This window comes from Emys orbicularis, chromosome 9 (genome assembly GCF_028017835.1).
Source record: "Emys orbicularis isolate rEmyOrb1 chromosome 9, rEmyOrb1.hap1, whole genome shotgun sequence".
In the NCBI taxonomy this organism is placed as follows: Eukaryota; Metazoa; Chordata; order Testudines; family Emydidae; genus Emys; species Emys orbicularis.
Window position 1 is genome coordinate 72,000,239 of NC_088691.1, and position 21,090 is coordinate 72,021,328.

At 42.6% G+C, this 21,090-nt stretch overlaps 1 protein-coding gene across 1 annotated transcript in view; it reads right to left on the reverse strand.

Annotated features, from left to right (window-relative positions):
- The window catches only part of SPHKAP (SPHK1 interactor, AKAP domain containing), a 119,947-nt gene that overhangs the window by 15,195 nt on the left and 83,662 nt on the right, over positions 1-21,090 (reverse strand). The window contains exons 5-8 of the mRNA XM_065411414.1: positions 16,778-16,837; positions 12,981-13,115; positions 9,229-9,484; positions 5,135-8,945 (exon numbers count right to left, since the gene is read on the reverse strand). Of these exons, the coding sequence (XP_065267486.1) occupies positions 5,135-8,945; positions 9,229-9,484; positions 12,981-13,115; positions 16,778-16,837 (4,262 nt within the window). The remainder of the gene's footprint in view (positions 1-5,134; positions 8,946-9,228; positions 9,485-12,980; positions 13,116-16,777; positions 16,838-21,090) is intronic.

The following is a 21,090-nucleotide window of genomic DNA, read 5'->3' on the forward strand; positions in this document are numbered from 1 at the left end:
CCACAGCACTGCGAGCATGGATCCCGCTGCGACCATCGCTGCAGTTGTGGCCGTTGTCAACGCCTCGCAGCTTATCATCCACCTTTACCAGAGGCAGATGCAGATAAACCAGGCGAGGAGGCTACGGCACCGCGGTGAGGGCCTGAAGTCTGAGAGTAGCACAGGCCTGTCAGAAAGCACGGGACCCAGCGCCGAGGACATCACGGTGACAATGGGTCATGTGGATGTTGTGGAACGGCGATTCTGGGCACGGGAAACAAGCACGGACTGGTGGGACCGCATAGTGCTGCAGGTCTGGGATGAATCCCAGTGGCTGCGAAACTTTCGCATGCGGAAGGGGACTTTCCTTGAATTTTGTGAGTTGCTGTCCCCTGCCCTGAAGCGCAATGACACCCGGATGCGAGCAGCCCTGACTGTCCAGAAGCGAGTGGCCATAGCCCTCTGGAAGCTTGCAACGCCAGACAGCTACCGGTCAGTCGCGAACCACTTTGGCGTGGGCAAATCTACCATGGGGGTTGTTGTGATGCAAGTAGCCAACGCAATCGTTAAGGTACTGCTCTCAAAGGTAGTGACCCTGGGAAACGTGGAGGTCATCATAGATGGCTTCGCCGCGATGGGATTCCCAAACTGCGGTGGGGCTATAGATGGAACTCACATCCCTATCCTGGGACCGGACCACCAGGCCAGCCAGTACATCAACCGAAAGGGCTACTTTTCAATGGTGCTGCAAGCACTGGTGGACCACAGGGGACGTTTTACCAACATCAACGTTGGATGGCCGGGCAAGGTTCATGACGCTCGCGTCTTCAGGAACTCTGGTCTGTTTAGACGGCTGCAGGAAGGTATTTACTTCCCGGACCACAAAATAACTCTTGGGGATGTGGAGATGCCTACAGTGATCCTCGGGGACCCAGCCTACCCGCTAATGCCCTGGCTCATGAAGCCCTATACTGGCGCCCTGGACACTGAAAAAGAACTGTTCAACTACCGGCTGAGCAAGTGCAGAATGGTGGTGGAGTGTGCTTTTGGCCGTCTCAAGGGGAGATGGAGAAGCTTACTGACTCGCTGTGATCTCAGCGAAACCAATATCCCCATTGTTATAGCAGCTTGCTGTGTGCTCCACAATCTCTGTGAGAGCAAGGGGGAGACCTTTATGGCGGGGTGGGAGGTTGAGGCAAATAGCCTGGCTTCTGATTACGCCCAGCCAGACAGCCGGGAATTACTGTTTTCGCGGGAATGTTTTAAACCTGGGATGCAGACTGTGGTGGGGAGCGGGTGTAGTGTACTGATGCAAATGATGCTTCTAAACTCCAGGAATGACAGGATTCGCAGTGGTGGACTGGTTGTTTCAACGGAGCCTGCCAGCCCTCCTGAGCGGGACTGCGTGTATGTGGGGGCTATGTGACTTTATGGCAGGGGGAGGAGGGTTACAGATCCCCTGCTGCGTGGCTCTGTGATCCAGGAAAAGGACCGCTGCATAAGGTCTGTAACTGCCCTCCCCCGCCACAAAGTCACAGAGCAACCCCCCCGCCCCACAGAACATGAAAACCACCTCCCAGACTGACCAGGGTAACTAGTCACTGCACTGTGTATGTGCCCTCCTGCTGGACCTGCCCCCGCCTCTGTACCCTGCTAAAGGTGACTGTCCTGTCCAATTACCAAGCCCCTTCCCCCCCTTCAGACAGACTCTCCTCCAAAAGAACATGATGGAAACAGTAATGAACAGAAACGTATTTTTTATTAACAACCACACATGAAACTGGGGGGTGAAACTTGGACGGGGGCTTGGGTGAGGCAGGAAGGAAAGGACTTTTCAAATTTTGGGGAATGACAGCCTTCTGGTGCTTGAGCAGTCTGCAGGGGTGGAGTGAGAGTTTTCACGGACTCTGCCGCCCCTCCTTCTTTGGACTTTGGGCGAGGGGGGTATGGGACTTGGTGGCGGGGGAGGGCGGTTACTGATAGACTGCAGCGGGGCTCTGTCCTCCTGCCTCCGTTCCTGCAGAACATCAACAAGGCGCCGGAGCGTGTCCGTTTGCTCCCTCATAAGTCCAAGCAGCGTTTGAGTCGCCTGCTGGTCTTCCTGCCGCCACCTCTCCTCACGTTCCGTGTGTGTCCGGTGCATTTGGGACAAATTCTCCCTCCACTGGTTCTGCTGTGCTGCCTGGGCTCGGGAGCAGCCCATTAGTTCTGAGAACATGTCCTCTCGCGTCTTCTTCTTCCTCCGCCTAATCTGCGCTAGCCTCTGGGAGTGTGATGCCAGGCTGGGTTGGGAGACAGTCGCAGATGTGGCTGTGGGAATGAGAAAAAGGTAGTGAATTCCTCCGAAAGATAAATGTAGTTGTGAACAAAGAACATAGTCTTTCTCTGTGAACAAGACCGTGCACTGCACCTATCACATGCACACTCAGGAAAAGGTCGAATTTTCGGACCTCGCCTTCAGTGCCTGGGGTCTTGCACTGCCGATCTGGGAAGCGGGGCAGGACACTGGAATTTCTGTAGCAGGCAGACATGGTAAGCCGTAGACTTGTGGCTGCTTAAAACTTTAATAGTAGCACTGGCCTCCTTTCACATTGAAAGCAATGCCAGTCTCTGCTGCCAGCAATCGGCCAAGCATGAACTCTGCCCCTGTCCCACCCCCTCGCGGCTGTCCCAGGGAAAGATCCCTGTATGCTGCCCCTCTCCCGCCTCCACCGCGTGGCTGTAAACCGGCGGTTACAGTTCTGTAAAGGAACGGGCAAGCAGTCCCAATACTAACAGTCCCCTACCTAATTCAAAGCAGGTCATCATGAGCGACATCACAATCATGAGGATCTCAGACAGCGATAAAGAACGAATGCTTCGGGAAAGCCTGCAAAGACCAGGGCCGTATGCCGCCATGCTGTGCAAGGCTATGATCCCGGAGTACTTGAGGATCTCCTGGCGCGGAAACGTCTCCTACTTCGGAGGACCCAATAAGGCCGCTCTCCCCAGGAACCTGATGAACAGGCTTTCCAATTACCTCCAGGAGAGCTTCCTCGAGATGTCCCTGGAGGATTTCAGCTCTATCCCCGGACATATAGACCGCATTTTAATATAGCTGCACTGGCAGGGACTAAAGAGTGGAGCGGCTTGGGCAGCAGAATCATGCAAAACCGGACATTGTTAGATTTTTTTTAAATAGTTGGGACTGAATAGTTAAGCGCCTAGGGCAAACAAATCATGAAAAACACATTGTTGTTATTGTTAATATTCCAGTTCTGTTAAAAATAAATGTTTAGATGTTTAAAACACTTACTGCTTGATCCTTCCCCTGAATCTGTGTCCGGGTTAAATGCTGGGGACGGTTGGTAGGGGATCTCTGTAAGGGTGATGAAGAGATCCTGGCTGTCGGGGAAATCAGCTTGGTAAGCGCTGTCGACTGCCTCGTCCTCCTCATCTCCTTCCTCATCTTCCCTGTCCACTAACATGTCCGAGGAACCGGCCGTGGACAATATCCCATCCTCAGAGTCCACGGTCAGTGGTGGGGTAGTGGTGGCGGCCGCACCTAGGATGGAATGCAGTGCCTCGTAGAAACGGGATGTGTGGGGCTGGGATCCGGATCGTCCGTTTGCCTCTTTGGTCTTCTGGTAGCCTTGTCTCAGCTCCTTGATTTTCACGCGGCACTGCGTTGCATCCCGGCTGTATCCTCTCTCTGCCATGGCTTTAGAGATCTTCTCATAGATCTTTGCATTCCGTCTTTTGGAGCGCAGCTCAGAAAGCACGGACTCATCGCCCCACACAGCGATCAGATCCAAGACTTCCCGATCAGTCCATGCTGGGGCCCTCTTTCTATTCTGGGATTGCACGGCCATCTCTGCTGGAGAGCTCTGCATCGTTGTCAGTGCTGCTGAGCTCGCCACGATGTCCAAACAGGAAATGAGATTCAAACTGCCCAGACAGGAAAAGGAATTCAAATTTTCCCGGGGCTTTTCCTGTGTGGCTGGTCAGAGCATCCGAGCTCGGACTGCTGTCCAGAGCGTCAACAGAGTGGTGCACTGTGGGATAGCTCCCGGAGCTATTAGCGTCGATTTCCATCCACACCAAGCCTAATTCGATATGGCGATGTCGAATTTAGCGCTACTCCCCTCGTTGGGGAGGAGTACAGAAGTCGAATTTAAGAGACCTCTATGTCGAACTAAATAGCCTCGTGGTGTGGACGGGTGCAGGGTTAATTCGATGTAACGGCGCTAAATTCGACATAAACGCCTAGTGTAGACCAGGCCTAAAATTAGGCTCTCTACCTTTGGATTGTGCTACAAGATAGCAGGACTTGTATTTTTCCCAAACTGAGACAGTAGCAGATTTAGCATTCTTCAACAGAGGGAAATCCATGCTTTGAACCAAAGAAGCCAAGCTTTTCATTTCACTACAGAAGAGTAGCAGCTCAATGAGGCCTGTTTCCTGCCCAAGGTTTGTCAAGGTACCCATCCCTACAGATGTAATCACAGAGCTGACTACCAAGTTTTAAGAGGTCTAACTCTCCTTTCCAAGCACACAAGTAACTAGTTATGTGAATGAACAGAAGAGACAGTTCAAGGCCAAATTCTGCTGTCTTTGTTTTTACAAAAGCAGCATTCGTTTAAGCCTAGGTGTTAGCCAGCTGTGCATGCCCACATGGTTACCTGTGAAGATGATTTTTGCCAAGGCAGGATTAATCGGTGCAGGAGAGAAGGCAGAGTGGCATCAGGTGAACCAATAAGGTGCACACTAAAACACACGTTCCTAGATCTGGCCTTGCCTGTGACTCAAAGCATAGAGGACATGGACAATGCAGGGCAGTGCAAGCCAGGTTGAAATAGTTTAAGCCTTTTACTCCCTCCCACCTTTGGTTTTCAGGCATAAACCAGCTCACAGTCAGAATTCAGCTCCATGTGTCCCGTGGTGTTAGAAGTGCACCTCTGTAATATAATTACTGTCATTGTACACACAGGTCTTTTTTTTGGCAATTATTAGAATTTCCATTTGTTTCCTTCATTAGGGGGCTGTAATAGGAATTTAATTCCAATATATTTGAAAAGGCTAAGTACCTCCCACCATACCCCTCCTGGAAACCACTGTATACTGTTAAAGTTTAAAAACGAAGCAGTGTCTTGACTTGTCTTTTTCTGTCACTTACCTGGTATTTATCACGGAGCTTGAAACCATGTGCTTCCCAGAATATGCTGCTGGAGGTTTTTCTTTGTTTAGATGCTCCTTTGTTTCCCCAGCGGGGATGATACTAGAAGTTAAGGGCTCTAAGTCTTTATTCAGCTCTTCTCTTTGATCAGTTTCTATCTGAATCAAAGGCACTTCCTTTAGGAAAGCAGAGGAGCCTATATGGCTTCCCTGGAGGGATCCATGGGTTGTGAGTTGTTCTTTTTTTCCATCTAAATTTATTCTGTCCCTTGTGGGGTTAGACTGACTTTGAGTCACACTTGGGAGAGATCTGCCTTCTGCTACACGTTCCCGGTTTGTATAGTCAAAGGAATCTTGATGGACGACAATTAACGTTTTCCCACTTTCAACAATATTTGCAGCCAGTCTGTTTGCATATTGTTCTACATGCAGTGGGGAATCACTGGGGAATTGATCAGCATCTGTAACCTCTGCCTCATCCCCTATAATCTTGTTCTTACGCATTAGAGATTCAATTGAGCTTGCCCATGTCTCATGAATCAGCATGTCTGTTACCTGGTCAGTCCTACATCTTTGGTATAGGCATGAGTCCGACTTGCAAAGACCCAAAGAAGACACAGTGTTGACCTGCTGTATGCTTAAGGAATCCCGGTGGCTGTTGTGAGCAAAGCCATCTAATGATTTTGCTTTGACTGGTGCATTCACTGTTAGCCTGGAACCTGATGATCTGCTGTCAGGCATAGAGGATTGTCTAAAACAAAACGGTGATCGTGGAGAAGGTGGTAACAAGCTGCCACTCCACTCCCTTGAACTCCTGATGGAAGAAGCGTCATCTTTATTTTCCTTTTCTATTTCCCTTAGCATATACCTATAAAACTCTTCTGTGATGCTTTCTGTGCTAGACTGTTTGGATGGGCAGCTTGGTCTCACGTTGAGGTGGCCATTTTTCCTGGCAACCTGTTGCAAGGCAGAAGTTAGAATGCTGCTTGCGTTTTTTCCTGCATAGTAGTCCAGTAATAAATCAAACCCTCTTCCTTCATTTTCCATCTGGTTCACCATAAATCTTGAAAATTCATCTGTAATACTTTCACAACTAGACTGCTTAGAGACAGAACTAGTCTGGCTTCCCGGCTGACCTAAAATGTTCATTGGGCCCAAAGTATTTACAGACCCTTTGGAATCCGAATCCTCTTCTGGTATGCTCTCACAGCTGGACCCCTTTGCCCGGCCCCATCTTTCACAGTGCAATCTGTTTCTGGGATGGTTTGGACCCTGCCAGACATTATCAACCATGGATAGCTCGGTTAGGTTCATAATTTTAGCAGCCACTTCATTTGCAAAGATGCTGACAGACTCTGGAGTATCTTCAAGGTTGATGGATTCATCCACTACTCTGTTCATCAGTCTTTCCTTTAGTTCAGGATGCTCATCTGTTTTCCTTTTGATCTCACTAAGCCTAGGTGGCCTGTGCTTCCTAACAACTGAGCCATTGGGCTGTGATTCCTTCTTCCTTTTTATAGTTCTGCATGATAAACTCTGGGTCACCAGATATTCATTTCCTCTTTTCCATGCACAGAACCAGGGTTGCTTACCATTTGAGTTTTCAAGACAAATGGCAGCTATTTCTGTTGCCATAGAGACCACGGTTTCTGCTAATTCTTCTGCAAAATCTGTTACACAGTATGTATCCCTTGGATGTTTTACCTGTAGCACAGGCTGAGAAGGAAACAAGATGTGATTACCTAACAAAGACACACTAACTTGGACTTCATTATTTAGCAAAGCATCACACTTGTGTTTGCTTTGGTTTTCTGTGTTCACAATGGCATCAGAAGATAACTGCTCTTGAACACCATGTCTGCATTCATTGACTGTAAGTGTGTTTTCCCTGTCTGAAAAAGACCTGAGGTCTTTCTTGCTTTGATATGGGGATCTGTAGCAATCTCTTGTGGCTCTTTTCAGATATCTTTTCTTGGGGGATGTTTTTGCAACCAGTGAGTTATGCCCACTGACACTACACAGCAGGTCTGAACGCAGTGTGGCACTTTCCATGGTATTTGACACCCCTTCCTCCTTATTATCTTTCTTTGTATTTGTCAAATTTACAAGATTTTTGCCAGCATTAGCACTGTAAAAAGTACTAAATGGTTCATTAGTGTGATCTGGGGCTTGCTGTGATGGTTCAGTAGCTGTTGTCTGTGTTCCTTGGTTTTCTGTTTCGGTTACCCTCCATCTGTCTTTGTCCTCGGAGAAGAGAGGTGAACACTCCCCAACCTGTGCAATATCTCTCATCTTCTTGCAAGTGAAATATATCACGTTAAAAAGCAGTTCATTGGCAGTCTCCATAAACATGTCGTGTGTACTGAAGTCTGAGTTACTGTCTGAACCAGGGTGTAGCTGTCTTTTCTTCCTAACCTCTTCCACAGAATGCCGCAGAATAACATTTGATACATTTTGTGCGAGTTCATCGCAAATTACTTCATCCAAGGGTGAAATCCGGGGCCTTGTTGCTGTTTCAATAATTCTTCCATTTATGGATTCCATAAAGTCCCCTACATTTCTGTATGTATTGGGCTTTGTCAAAATCATGGATGCCTCTTTGAGCAATGTCTCTGCAATGCTTTTGTTCAACTTCTCCATGCTGCTTCCTATGGCTATACTACAATGAAGGGTAATAGCTGCAGAAGTCTCAGCTGCAGATAAGAGTCCACTTGAAGTTGCAGGGTATTTATCTTCCTTTGTTTCACCAAGACCACAGACTGCTACAGCACTTGCTACTTGAGTCATGCCACACAAAGCAGATGGAAATGAATATTCTGTATCTGCACAGTTATCAAGTACTTGTGAAGATTTTATCTGTTCCTCTTCATTATCAACTGTTTTGCTTTTAGAGTCCGTGGCTTCTTGTTCTCTTTTGAGTCTTTCTGCAGCGTGGGGGCTTGAAATGGTTCCAATAACTGTGGCTGCACAAGCCAAAGCTACTTCCAGTGCACTCTGGGTGTGTCCTTTGGAATTCTCTTCCTGCAGGTAATCTGAAATTTCAGCAGAACTTTCTGATTCAGACCAATGGCACAGATTTGGGAAACCAGACCCAGGCCATTCTGATGTATTTTCACAGCTGTCTGGGCTTTGAACTATGACAATTTTTGGAAGTTCATTCCATGATCGGGACGTTATGTCTTCTGTTGTACAAGTTGCTGAATTTAAGGAGTTTCCTACAGAGATGCTAATAGCAGCCTCCTTGGTAAAAGTGGGTTGAGATTGGGACAATCTAATAAATGCATCTTGCAGAACAGACTCTGCTAAATTTGTAGCATATTGACCTGTTGTTGCTTGTTCATTTTGCAAAGGAGGATGAGGTTTCCTTTCACTTGTACGCTCTTCTGTGTCTAGCTTATTGTTTTGTTTTGATATTGTGTCACACTGAGAAGCTAGTTCTTCCTTAGCCATTCTGGTCAAAGATACACCTTCTGAAGTGCACACTGGATAGGAATTTTCAGCCTTGTCTGTAAGGGATCTTTCCAGGCTATTAGTATTAGGGGATGACCTAACTCTTCCAGCTAAACCATTCTTCCACTGTAGTTGCTGGATGGACTTATCCACAGTTTGTAAGATGCTGTCTTCAGCCACGATATTCAGCGCTTCTTCTGAATCAGCAGAGTTTTTAGCAGAAGCTAAGTTTTCTTTATTAAAGCAGTTGTCATCAAGGGCAAATGGCAACGTGGTCTTCCTATAGTGTAGGTTCTCAAGTCCCTTTCCTTTATGCTTTCTGATATCTGATGCAGGTTCTGTGACATGTAAATTTTCATGACCTGTAAAAATAAAAATGACACATTAGCCTTTAGATATCCAGCTATCATTTTCTAAAAGGTGATTGTATTAAAGTAATGTGTAGTACTGTACAATTAGCATACAAATACCATGTACCCTAACTCTTGAACAAAGATTTAAAAAAATATAAATGATTTTTATCTCTCCAATTATCCCTCTTCTATACTGCAATTAAATATATGCATGAATTAATGTCAAGTGCAATTTATATGAGCATTGCAGAATGAACAATAACAAACTTACGGTCAGTTACATTGCTTTTACCATTTTTATATTCATCAGCCTCATTCTCATCTTCAAGGTGCTCAGATGCTGTGAGAAAATCTTCTTCTATTGAGGACACTGAACAGTTTGTATCATCCTCAGGCTTTAAGATATTAGTTTCTATCTGCAGCTGTCTCTCCTGCACAAGCTCCAGTCCAATCAGAAACTTGTTTATTTCAAAGATGATGCAGCCTATGCTGTTTTTTCTGTTTCCCCTTGCACACTGAACCAAACATACATCTGCCAGCCAAGGACACTAGAGGGGAAAATAATATCAAACAGTTATTTAATTGAAAAAGATTTTTTTTTCCGTTACTTTACCCTTAAAATTATATTAGGAACATTCTGTTGTAAAGAAGCAATAAAATCTGTGAATTAGATGTTTTCAACATACTGTGCAGCTACATTTATGCCAAATATGAGACTGTTTGGAATGACGTTTTCAGTTACAAAAGTGTTTTACGTAAATCGGGTGTAAGAAAGCACTCTGCTGTAGTACAACTACTTTTTTTTTAAGTTACCAAATAGCTTACTCTTAATTCAGTTTCTTGTCCTTTTAATGACATACTGTCCTATTTGCCTTTGGCTATGTTGAAGTTAGCCACCCTCTCCATTATTAAGATATAAGTGTTTCTGAATGTTATTAAGCTATTTAAGGAATGGTTTGCGTAGGTTCTAAATTCTTCTTCAAGACCATTTCTATTGTGATGCTTATAAGAAGTCAGCCTTGTGGATGATTAGTTTGCAGGGCAGTTAGGGATGGGGCTATTTACGTATTATAATATTAAAATACAATATTTTAAAATCGTATATGCTTTGTATTCCTTTCCCTCACCCTTAGCCTTATGCCTGTGCAAAGCACCATTATTAATTATTTATATTACAGTAGCACCTAGAGACCCCCAAATAAGATTGGGGTCCCATTGTGTTAAGTGCTACATAGTAAGAGACAGTGAAGAGCTTTACCATCTAAACAAAAGACAAGGGGTGGGAGAAAGGAAGTACTATTATTCCCATTTTACAATGGGGAACTAAGGCCCAGAGAGATTAAGGCCCAGATCCTCATAGGTATTTAGATGCTTAATGGGAGCTAAGTGCCAAAATAACGTTGAGGCTGTGGGTCTAACTGACTTGCCCAAGGTCATACACAGAGTTTGTGGCAGAGCTAAAATGTGAAGCCAGCTCTCAAGTCCACATCCAAGTGCCTTGACGACAAGACCTTCTGTCCTCTCTTTTGACTTCAGTTGGAGTGAATTATTCATGTGAGTGAAGGAGTCAGCTTGTGTAGCTCTGATTGCAGGATTGGGGCCTTAGACTGAAAGCTCTTCAGAGCTGTATCTGTGTCTTTCTATGGATTTGTACAGAACATTACAGCCCTGCCCTGACTCGCCTTTGGGTGCCACTGTAAGATAAGTATCTAAGTGTAAAAGTCTTGGGATTAGTGTTATACTGTAACAGCACATTTAACTGGTCTGTTTTTCCCTTCTAGCTACACAATATGTTTGAGTGGAAAATCTGCATGAATAAATCTGTTAGCAGCTGAGAGGGCACCAAAAGATTGACAGGCTTTGAGATTACTTGTCGCTAAGAAGCTACCATTGAATTCCAATTTAGTACAAAGAGTACTATGAAAAAATGCAAAATAATGAAGTAATGTGAAACAGTGAATGAGATTCAATTTGTATTACTTCAAAATATAAAAATATGAAGTAAAAAATTTACTTCAGTAGGACGCTGTCAGCTTAGATTGAAAATGTAAGTTTGGGGATTTTTTGTTTTGTTTATTTTTTATTTATGAAACCCAATAATATGTTTTCCTGAAATTTACACAACAAAAATCAATAAAACCAGATGTATGTTTAGACTTAAACATTCTTCTGCAAATGTCCCAGTACACAATTAGTGTTTAAGGGTCAGGAAATGAAACAGACTAGAACCAAAGAGAAAATGAGGGGTGTGTGTGTGACTTTAATGCATGTGAAAAGATTGACATCCCTGAAATCCTTTTTCTAGATAGACAGATATGACAAGGACCAAATTAGCACAATGCTTCCTGATGCCAATGCTATTTCACCTCATCCTGACATGGAGAGCACCTCTCAGGTGAGAAGTTTAGGTCAGCTTCCATTCCTGTTTCAGTCCTGACCTCCCAGCAAGGGTGCCAGCTGTGCTTTTTTGTGATGTGAACACTTGTTTACTGGGGTGCTGAAGAATGGACTGAGATCACCAAACTCACAGGCCACCAAACAGACATCCGATCTCCTGGGCCTTCTGCAGCTCCCATGAAGTGATGTGGCTGTTCATTGCTCCTTACTGGCGCAATGGAGCTCTTTGGTACTTAAAATGCACCATGCCATTATTTATGTTTTTTAAATGCAGCCATTAGGTATAAATAGCAAGTAAACTCAATAACCAACCAATTTTGTCTTTAAAAAGCAGCACATTAGTAGGACATAAAATGCAATGATCTTCGTAACAGAGATTCCGGGGCCAGTTTCACAAAGATTTATGTGCACAAATTAATTTCACAGGGGTGCACAGGCCCTGCTGCTAATTGCTAGTGAAGATAACCTGTTTTGATTTTAATCTTACTTACACAGGTTTTACACCTGCTGTGTAGCTCTATGGATTTAACGAAGTTGCTCCTGATTTACACATGGATAAATGAGATCAGAATCAGGCCCAATATAATGAGCTATTTTCATCCTTTCCCCTTGGCACAGGTCTGAATGTAAAGGCACAAAGTCTTATGAAATAACAGAGCCACAAAAAATCTGTCACTCTAATAAGTAGCTACACTTCTAAAATCTATGTTTAAAAAATGTTTTAATTTACCATTTACCATTTGCTTCCTTTCTATATGTGGTGCTGGAAGTTCAGAATTCTTGGCATGCAACTCATTGCTGCCAGTGGAGCATTCCAGAGCTATCAGAGTGAAGGGTTGGATGCTAATCTTTACTTTTGTATCTTAGTTGGAGAAACTAACCAATTAGTTTTACTGTTGCACACAGGCTAAAGCTGGGACAAGCGTTGATGGGGTTAATAGCTCTCAGACTCTTCCCTTCTGCAATTAAATGTACCCACAGGTAAGTGAATTCCCGACACAATTTAGCTCAAGGGATATTCCAGCACCATCATGAATTCCTTTCAAAGGTGCATAATGAGACAAGCATGGCCAGGGATGGAGACAGGGAGGATTGCTGGAGCAGGCTGGCTAGTGGGAAGAAGGAGCAAGACCTTACTTAAAAGGGAATCTGCAGCAGCTCCTCCCTAACACCTCCCCCCCCCAATGGATCTAAAGAATTAAATCCTCTCCCCTGCCCTGTCCATGCTGCCCTTCTGGCCCCCACGGTCTCTGGAAGCAGGATCCTGAATGAGCTATGCCATCATTGGTTGCCTTCTCAGGATGCTGCACAGAAGTAGCAAACTGAATGAGAGTTTGAGTTAATAGGCTTACCACAGTATTAACTCTCACCTAGATATTCATAGTCTCTGGAGGGGAACAGGCTGATCCCTAGCTCCACCCCTTCCTAGCTCAGCTCAGCCCCCAAGTCACCTCCCGTTTGGGCTTTTAACTATGTAGCTGCATAAATGGTGTTTAACCAGCTAAGCTTATTCTTTTTATGAGTACATATCTGTGTGGTTCTCAAGCTAGCATTTGGCTCTGTGCTTGCAGCTTCTTTTCTTTCAGATTGCGTACACTATCCTTGATGGCTGCGATGTGTTCCTAAAGATAAATGTGTAGTGCCTACCTGGGAAACTTCAAAATCAGCCTGAAGGTTTCCTGAAGTTAATCCGCTTAGCAGGACTATTTCGTTTTCTTTTGGTGGTTGTACATTCATAGAGCTGATAAGTTTTGGGAGATTTGGAGAGACACTGATCAATCTCTGCAATAGGAAAAATATGGTTGAGACAACACCACTCTATTTCACCCCGGTCAGAGTTACACTGTTGCATCCATAAACATTTAAAGGACACTTGGTAGGCATTCCTTTTAAATGCATTTTAAAATGAACTCAGTTCTCAGAACATACCGGAACTAAAATTGGCAGCACTGAAAATGCACATCCTCTATGTATGTACCAAACAATTACAGCAGTGGCAGTGCAAATGTCCCCACACTGCCCTAGAGATATGACAGCAGTAGGGATCAGAAGCCAGTTCAGTCTCCATGCCCATCAAAAGTCTTGGCCTTTATACTATGAATAGCTCCTAAGTGAATGGGAACACTGTGTTAATATGTAAAATACAAAAGGATTCAATAATTATTGGTATGGACCAAACCTTGTAGTTCCTACTCAGGCTTATGATTAACAAGAAATCAAAAGGAGTTTTACTGGGAAAAGATCTGCTGGATTTTGCCCTATGAAATTAATTCAGTTTTAAATCTATATTTACAATGATGTATTTAATACATCGTTTGAATTAAACATCCATTTCTTAGATTTAATATACTCTGTAGATACTTTGGTTTCATAACCTATCATTTGTGATGTGAAACCAGAGTAACTTTCTATATGGCATGTGTTTTACATATATGCACAGTACATTTAACAAAGATAAACTACTAATGATGATGATACTGTACTTTGCTCTGTTGTTATAATATTTGTATAGCAGGAGCGCCTGGGAGCTCCTGCCATGGATCAGGACCCTGCTGTGCTAGGCACTGTACAAATCAGAACAAAATAAGACTTCCTGCCCCAAAGAGCTTACCTAAAGCTCTTAATGTGCTGTATGAACAATAAGTAATTAAACATCACAGTATCTCTGAGACACATAACCATTATTATCTCCACTTTATACATGACAAAGTACAGCACATCAGTGGCATAGCCATGAAAAGAATCCAGAATCTTGACACCCAGACCTGTGCTTTAACTACAGTACAATTCAAAGATACTTCATTTCCCCACTCTTTATCTTCAAAGTGAAAGCTTACAGTACTGATATTTCTCCTTACACTGATTTAAATTAGACATAATACAAATGGCTGGCTTGGCAAACCTAATTCAGTTACGGGGAACAATCTACTTCTCAGTACACTGATCTGCAGATATGACTAAGTATTAATATTTGACATAAAACTTAAATTCAGTGCTTCAATTCATTTTGACATTTTTAGTCTAGTACAAAAAAAGTGCTTGTCTTTTTTTCAATGATCATTTTTCTGTTATCATAGTGTTTTTTCTATATTTTCTTTTACTTAAATTACCATATTTATCAGATTACTTAGATTGGAAAATCATGAAATTTTAAATATCTTTTTTTTCCTGCTTGGAATCAAATGGAAAGGTCTGGGAAGAATGTTCTTAAATTTGTAACCAAGAAACCCTTGTAACATATTCTATAGCATAGTATAGACTCTATTTTATAGGTGACAAAAGGATGATTTGAAATCGTAACAGACAGCACCAATATGTAACATATGGCACTGTACAACTTATATAAACATTTTTGTGCCCGACAGTTATGCCAAGATCTTTTATATACTTCTATTAAATATTTTCACTGTACTAGCATGTTGTTTAAATCCATACTGTCTAAAGTAGCTTTTGAAAAGTCATTGTAAATTATGCATAGAAATGCATACAGACTGATCTTCCTTTTAGAGGCTGATAGATAATATGCAAACCTTCATTTTGGTGGCACATATTTTAAAATGTTCATTAACCCTACAGGAAAAAACACTAGTTTCCACTTATACCTAAGAAACATTCAGATTACGTACTGGTAACTATTTCTAGAAGGCCAAATCCTGTGGCCTGCCGAAAGGCCACATATGTAGGGCCTCTGAGGTAGCAGACCTGGCATTTTTCAGCGCATGGGGAATCCTAGATGTAGAGGGGCCATGTAAGGAGGGAGGGAATGTTGCAAAGTAGGGTTCCACCCTCTCTGTACCACTGTACTGGAGGGGCCTGTGGACAGCTTAGGGACATGGCCAGCGAAGGCACCACTATGTGGATCTATGGGGTCAAATCCCATGTAGCTGTGGGGAGTCTCCAATGGTGATTTGTGCTTGTGGGAGAGGATTCTAACTCTAGCCCTTTGCAAAGATGTGCTGCGTGAAGCTCATTTACTTGGCTTTTGTGCAGGAGTCAGGATCTGGCCTTTATCAAGGCTCTCTTGCTCATTAATCAGTCCCCATGACCTGACACAGCATCAGTTCTTTAAAAAAATACCCCGAGGTTGTAAATAAATAAAAAAATGGCCTCTCCCTTCTCATTAATAAATAATCTAGTACTTCTTTGGATTCAGTGAAATTAAACTTCTCAATCTGGTATCCACACTTAACCAACTGATTCATCAGAAAAATCCATTTGCTTATGGAAACTGTATATATTTTTGATGTTTAAGTTTTCACAGCTTGAGGCTATCGAGAGCTGTTTGTAGAAAGACTTCCTGCTAGAGAATCACTAGCAGAAGGCAATTAGGAAAATAATGTGGCAGTCCTCAACTGAACTTAGAATGGCCCCAGCAAACAAATTCCAGTGTTTCACTGAGGAACTTTGAGTATGGCCAATAGACCCCTCTTTGACGTGTTCACTTGCCATGTATTTCTGATGCCAGCATGGGATGATGGAGGTTGGAGACAGTAAGGGAAGTCAAGTATCGGGGGTAGCCATGTTAGTCTGTATCCACAAAAACAACAAGGAGTCCGGTGGCACTTTAAAGACTAACAGATTTATTTGGGCATAAGCTTTCGTGGGTAAAAAACCCACTTCTTCAGAAGCTTAAGCTTCCATTCTGTGGCCCTATATAAAAGCTCATTTTGTGCCACGCTTTCAAAATGTCACTTCTTCCCATAACCACACGACTTGAGCATTTTAGGAGGATGCACATTTTCAGTTGTATGTCCAGTTGTGCCTCTGGTTTTATGAATTGCTGAAGAGTGTCCTGGTTTTCTGCTCAGTAAATAAGCGGAAATCCAATGAGTCAAATCCTTAGACCTTAAACATTTTTTTTAACCAGTCTCTATCCAAAAACCCACCCAATGAAATCATCTGGAGTTGGCCTGAGTAAGACTGAGCAGCTGAATAAAACCTAAATAAGTGAGTAAAAGGGCCTCAGGATTTGCTTGATGATAGGAGGAAAAGCTGCCATAAGACTATTTTATGTACTGCAGTGTCAAGATAAACTATTACAACTACAACACATGCACAAACACTTCTTTTATAAAACCAAGACTTAGCAGGAAGTCCACTTACAAAATAGGCATTGTGAATTTAGACCACAAAATTCTAGTAGCTGTCATCTGAGTTGGGCATAAAGCCACACGTTTAGAACAGGAGCCAAATCTGGATTTCAAACGTTGTTTGAGGAGTTTCAAATCCAGAGTTTTGATTCAGCCCATATTAAAAAGAGTGTCCATTTGTAAAATTTAGATCCATGTTTAGGTTTCAAAGTCCTGGCAAAGTTTGGGAGGGAACAAGAGAGAATTGGGCCTAGGAATATGGTTTGGGCCTCTCTCTAGTTCTCATCACACCGTCTTGTGAATAACATGAACATATGTATTGTGCACATTATTAGGCCTTTCTTAATTTGTTACCTGTTTTAAGTGCTCATCACTGCAATCATCTTTGTTTGCATCTAGATTCACAAAGCAAACCTGTAATAAAAAAGAGAGAAAAAAGGTAGTCTAAGGTTTCTTTAGAAATTTAGCAAACAATTTAAAGGTAATTAATATAAATACATTTCCTATACTTGTAGCTGGATATGGCACCTTTTCATCGCACAAGAAGAACTGTCATAAGGTCAAAAGGGAGTAATGTACTGGTTTGGCATTAAAATGGGAGAAGAAAAGGCAAGAAAATTAAGAGCAATCACTGTATCTGTTCCAACACAACTTCTCTTTGTCAAATTGCCAAATGTAGCCATTACACTAGAATGTAATGGATGTGGGAGAAGAGAGAGGAAATATGGAATGCCTCTGGCAATGGCTAGTGCGATGATGCACCTCCACATTGCCTGCCGCGTGACTTCCACTGCCACAACAAGGACACCTTGCACTACATAGCAACTATTATTAGGTAAGATATGATTCTTCCTATTACAGCATGTAGCTTCAGTCCATTTACTAGAAAGTTGGAAGGTTGGAAAAGGAAAACTAACAGAAATTAAACATTTGTAATTAACCAGCTGGGAACAGGTTAAATTTGTGGTGTATGGGTTTAAGATCACTTGGCTCAAAAGGATTCTAGCATGTCCAGATGAACCTAATAACTTTATGGAAACTGAATATTTTTATCTCGGGAAGAGGGTTCATAAACCAATAGTACTCAAGGGCCCTCTGTAGCCTTAACCAGGCACTGCAGCTGCCGGAATTAGGAAAACATCTGGTAATTTTAGACTTGGTTCTGTGGAAAGTGCCAGTTTCACCCAGAAAAGGGGTATTTTTCCATTGTCTGACCAGCTCTGATCATCATTTATTTAAGCAACAACAGTGCACTTGACACTGTAGAATACTAGAGATTGGCCAAAACGGGAACCTCAAATCCAACCCATTTTTAATTTGGGGTTTTTTTGTGGGGGAGAAGAGAGCCAGTTTTGAATCCTCTGCTTTGGTGCTAAGCTGGATTCAAGGCAAGAGCCCCAAAATTGGACTTGGTCCTATTTTTGGATGTGGCAGAAATCTCAGAAGAACAGTCTGTGAGATTTAGATGCTGACACATCTTGATGTAAACTCCACTCCAGGTTCAGGGTAGAGTCCAAATCCTACACTAACCTTCAATCAGGTTTAGCTCCAAACTTCATTTGCTCAGCCAATTGCTCTGTAATAATCAGAGGAGGAACAAATTTCCTGTCTGATTCAACTGAAGACCTGTGTGCCTCAACTTTTGTTGCAGTCAATGGGAGTAGCACCTCACAGGAAGACTGCTCAAACCTCATACAGCTCTTGCTCCTTGGACAAAAAAAATGCAGTAGCTGGCTGAACACTGACAGCTTTTGAGTGCTAATATGGCTGGATGTATTACAACAAACAAAACATTTTCTTTTTTCCAACAGAAGTCAAAGGACTTGATTATCCTAGTTCAGGAAGGACTCTTTGGGAAATGCTTTCTCAGCACCTGCTCATATCATTAGTCTTAGCCAATATTACCTCACTTCCATGAGCTGTAAAATTCACTTAGAAAGGTATAAAGTATATAAAAAAAGAAATAGTACATTTCACCAATATACTGAAGTTAGACATTCTGCTGCATATTATGTGTCAGTTTCACCCTAACGTAGCACTGATTTCAGCTTATATATGTACATACCGTATGTACAGAATATGACCATCTGTAGTAACAGCAAGCATAGCAGATGGAAAGATTCAGCCCTCCCAGTGTGAACCAAAAAAAGTGCAAAGAAGAATGATTTTTGCTCTTTAAAAAAGCTTATTTTATTTTAATAATGTAACTTCTTTACACCAATACAAAAACGTATTTTCCACCATTACAATTTAAAGAAAAATATTTCTCTGCTTGAGGATGTCCGCTAGAAGAATGTGTCACTGTCACTAGGGTTTTATGCACGGCTAACTTTTAAGATGTACTTATTATTAGGAAATGGAAATGTCAAAGCCATAAAGTAATAAAAATACCCTTTAGCAATACAGTACTATAGTTACATAATGTCCTGAGCCTGATATAGTTAATTGTACAGAGGAAGAAAATCTCCCTTTCTTTCAGTTGATTCTTAGGAGTTGTATATTATTGAGGCAGATGGTGTACACAACAAACCATTAGAAAATATTGGTGCCAGATTTTGTTTAGCAAATAAAACTTTGAACTTTGCAAGTGTCCACAATGATATGTTCCTAACCATATAAATGTGTGTGTATGTGTATGTTTATATGTACTGTATATATAAATATGTAGGTGACTGGCCATAATGAATTCAGCGTAGATGTCAGGAGACATTTTGAAAACCCGGTGGAAATGTATGCCTCCATTTTTTTATCTTCTCAAGCATGCTTCGGCTACTGTTCTGAGAGATAAGATGTGATTTGGGCTTTTAAGTGCCTGCACGTTAAGTGCTTTTGAAAATTTTACTCTAGGACTTATGGAAAAGGTGCTTTATTTCTTATTCTGTTTTGGCTCTATCCCAAAACTGGATTCAATGGGAGTTTTGTGTGCCAAAAAAAAAAAGAAAAAGGTCTGGCTCCTGCTCTCTCTATGTATGTATACACATACATACATACAGTATTACTCAAACACATTATTTTCCAATAATCCTTGTTTTTGTAATTTACCAAATGCCTGAATACTGATGTGGTGCTGCACACAATTGACCTGAAATATCTATTGTCTCTTGTAACAGTGACATCAGCTGCCAACCTAAGAGTACGCCTCTACCAAGCATGCGGTGAAACTGTCAGTTCCATTTCATGTGGAGTGGATGGTATATATTTAGCTCTTTTATGCATCAGTAGAAGAAGGAGAATCATGTGCAGGTATATGCATTACTTAAAGTCACAGCTTGTTTCCTTCATATTTTTTTAATTTGATAACCAAATGCATTTATTATATTTATGCCTAAAGCAGTACTGTATCCTATATATCTGAATACACTGAAAGGTGCAAATATTTGCACCTTTCAGTGTATTCAGATATATAGGATACAGTAGACACTGTATAGACACTGATTTATTACATTGCCTTATTACTGAAATCTCCTGCCATTCTGCACTTGAGTGGACTTTTCAGATGTGAAGCTATAGGCAACTATTGCACAGATAAATGTTGTGCCACAGTGGTTATTGAAATTTATTGCAGAATTTGCTTGATTTTTGCTATTTTAACTGGCCCCAAAGTACTGCCAGATTCTAGGAGACCCACTAAGAGTATATCTGTCCAGTTTAATGGACATGAAAGGAGAAAACTGAATCTAAAATCACTCGTGGTTTTTTGGCTTGCCTGATATTAATGAAATATATTAGGTGCAGTGACTTATATTGGTTGATAAGCATATGAGTGTTATCACTGAGAGACCTCAGTCATAATATAGTAAAAGGACACTGAGGTATAATTCATAATTTGAAAAAAATGTTTTAATTGTATAGATTAGGAAAAGAGGTTGAGGTTAGGTTGGTGTTAGCTAACCCCAATTTAACCATTAACTTTTCTCTAGTGTAGATGTAGGTTAATACCTTTAACTATAATTTAGCTGGACCTATAGCCTAACTCCAACTTCAGCTCAATGTGGGAGCACCCCAATATGTCTAGATGCCAAACAGCTCATGTGTGCACCTCCCTGACACACCATCCTTATTTCTGCCTCATTGCCAATTATTCCCATAGGCCAGTGTTTCTCAAACTGGGGTCACCTCTTGTGTAGGGAAAGCCCCTGGTGGGCCAGGCCGGTTTGTTTACCTGCCCCGTCTGCAGGTCCGGCCGATCGTGGCTCCCACTGGCTGCTCCAGGCCAATGGGAGCTGCTGGAAGCGGCGCGGGCCAAGGGACATACAGGTCGCCACTTCCAGCAGCTCCCATTGGCCTGTAGCGGCGAACCGCGGCCAGAGAGAGCCGCGATCGGCTGGACCTGCGGACGGGGCAGGTAAACAAACCGGCCTGGCCCGCCAGGGGCTTTCCCTACACAAGCGGCGACCCCAGTTTGAGAAACTCTGCCATAGGCCCTACCTCATGGTACCCTTTTATGATGTTTGTTGGGGCAGGTTCTTCAGACTGGTCCCTGTGTGCAGCATCTAACAGAATTGGCCCACTAGCATGCTAAACTTGACATTGAAGGGTTTTTAGTCTCCATGGGTCGCAGAAGAAATAAAATGAGGTAGACTTCATATCCTCTTTAATGATTATTACTGGAACTGCTGGGGGGGGGGGGGGGGAATGAAAGGAAAACATTTTAAAAGAAATTTTCA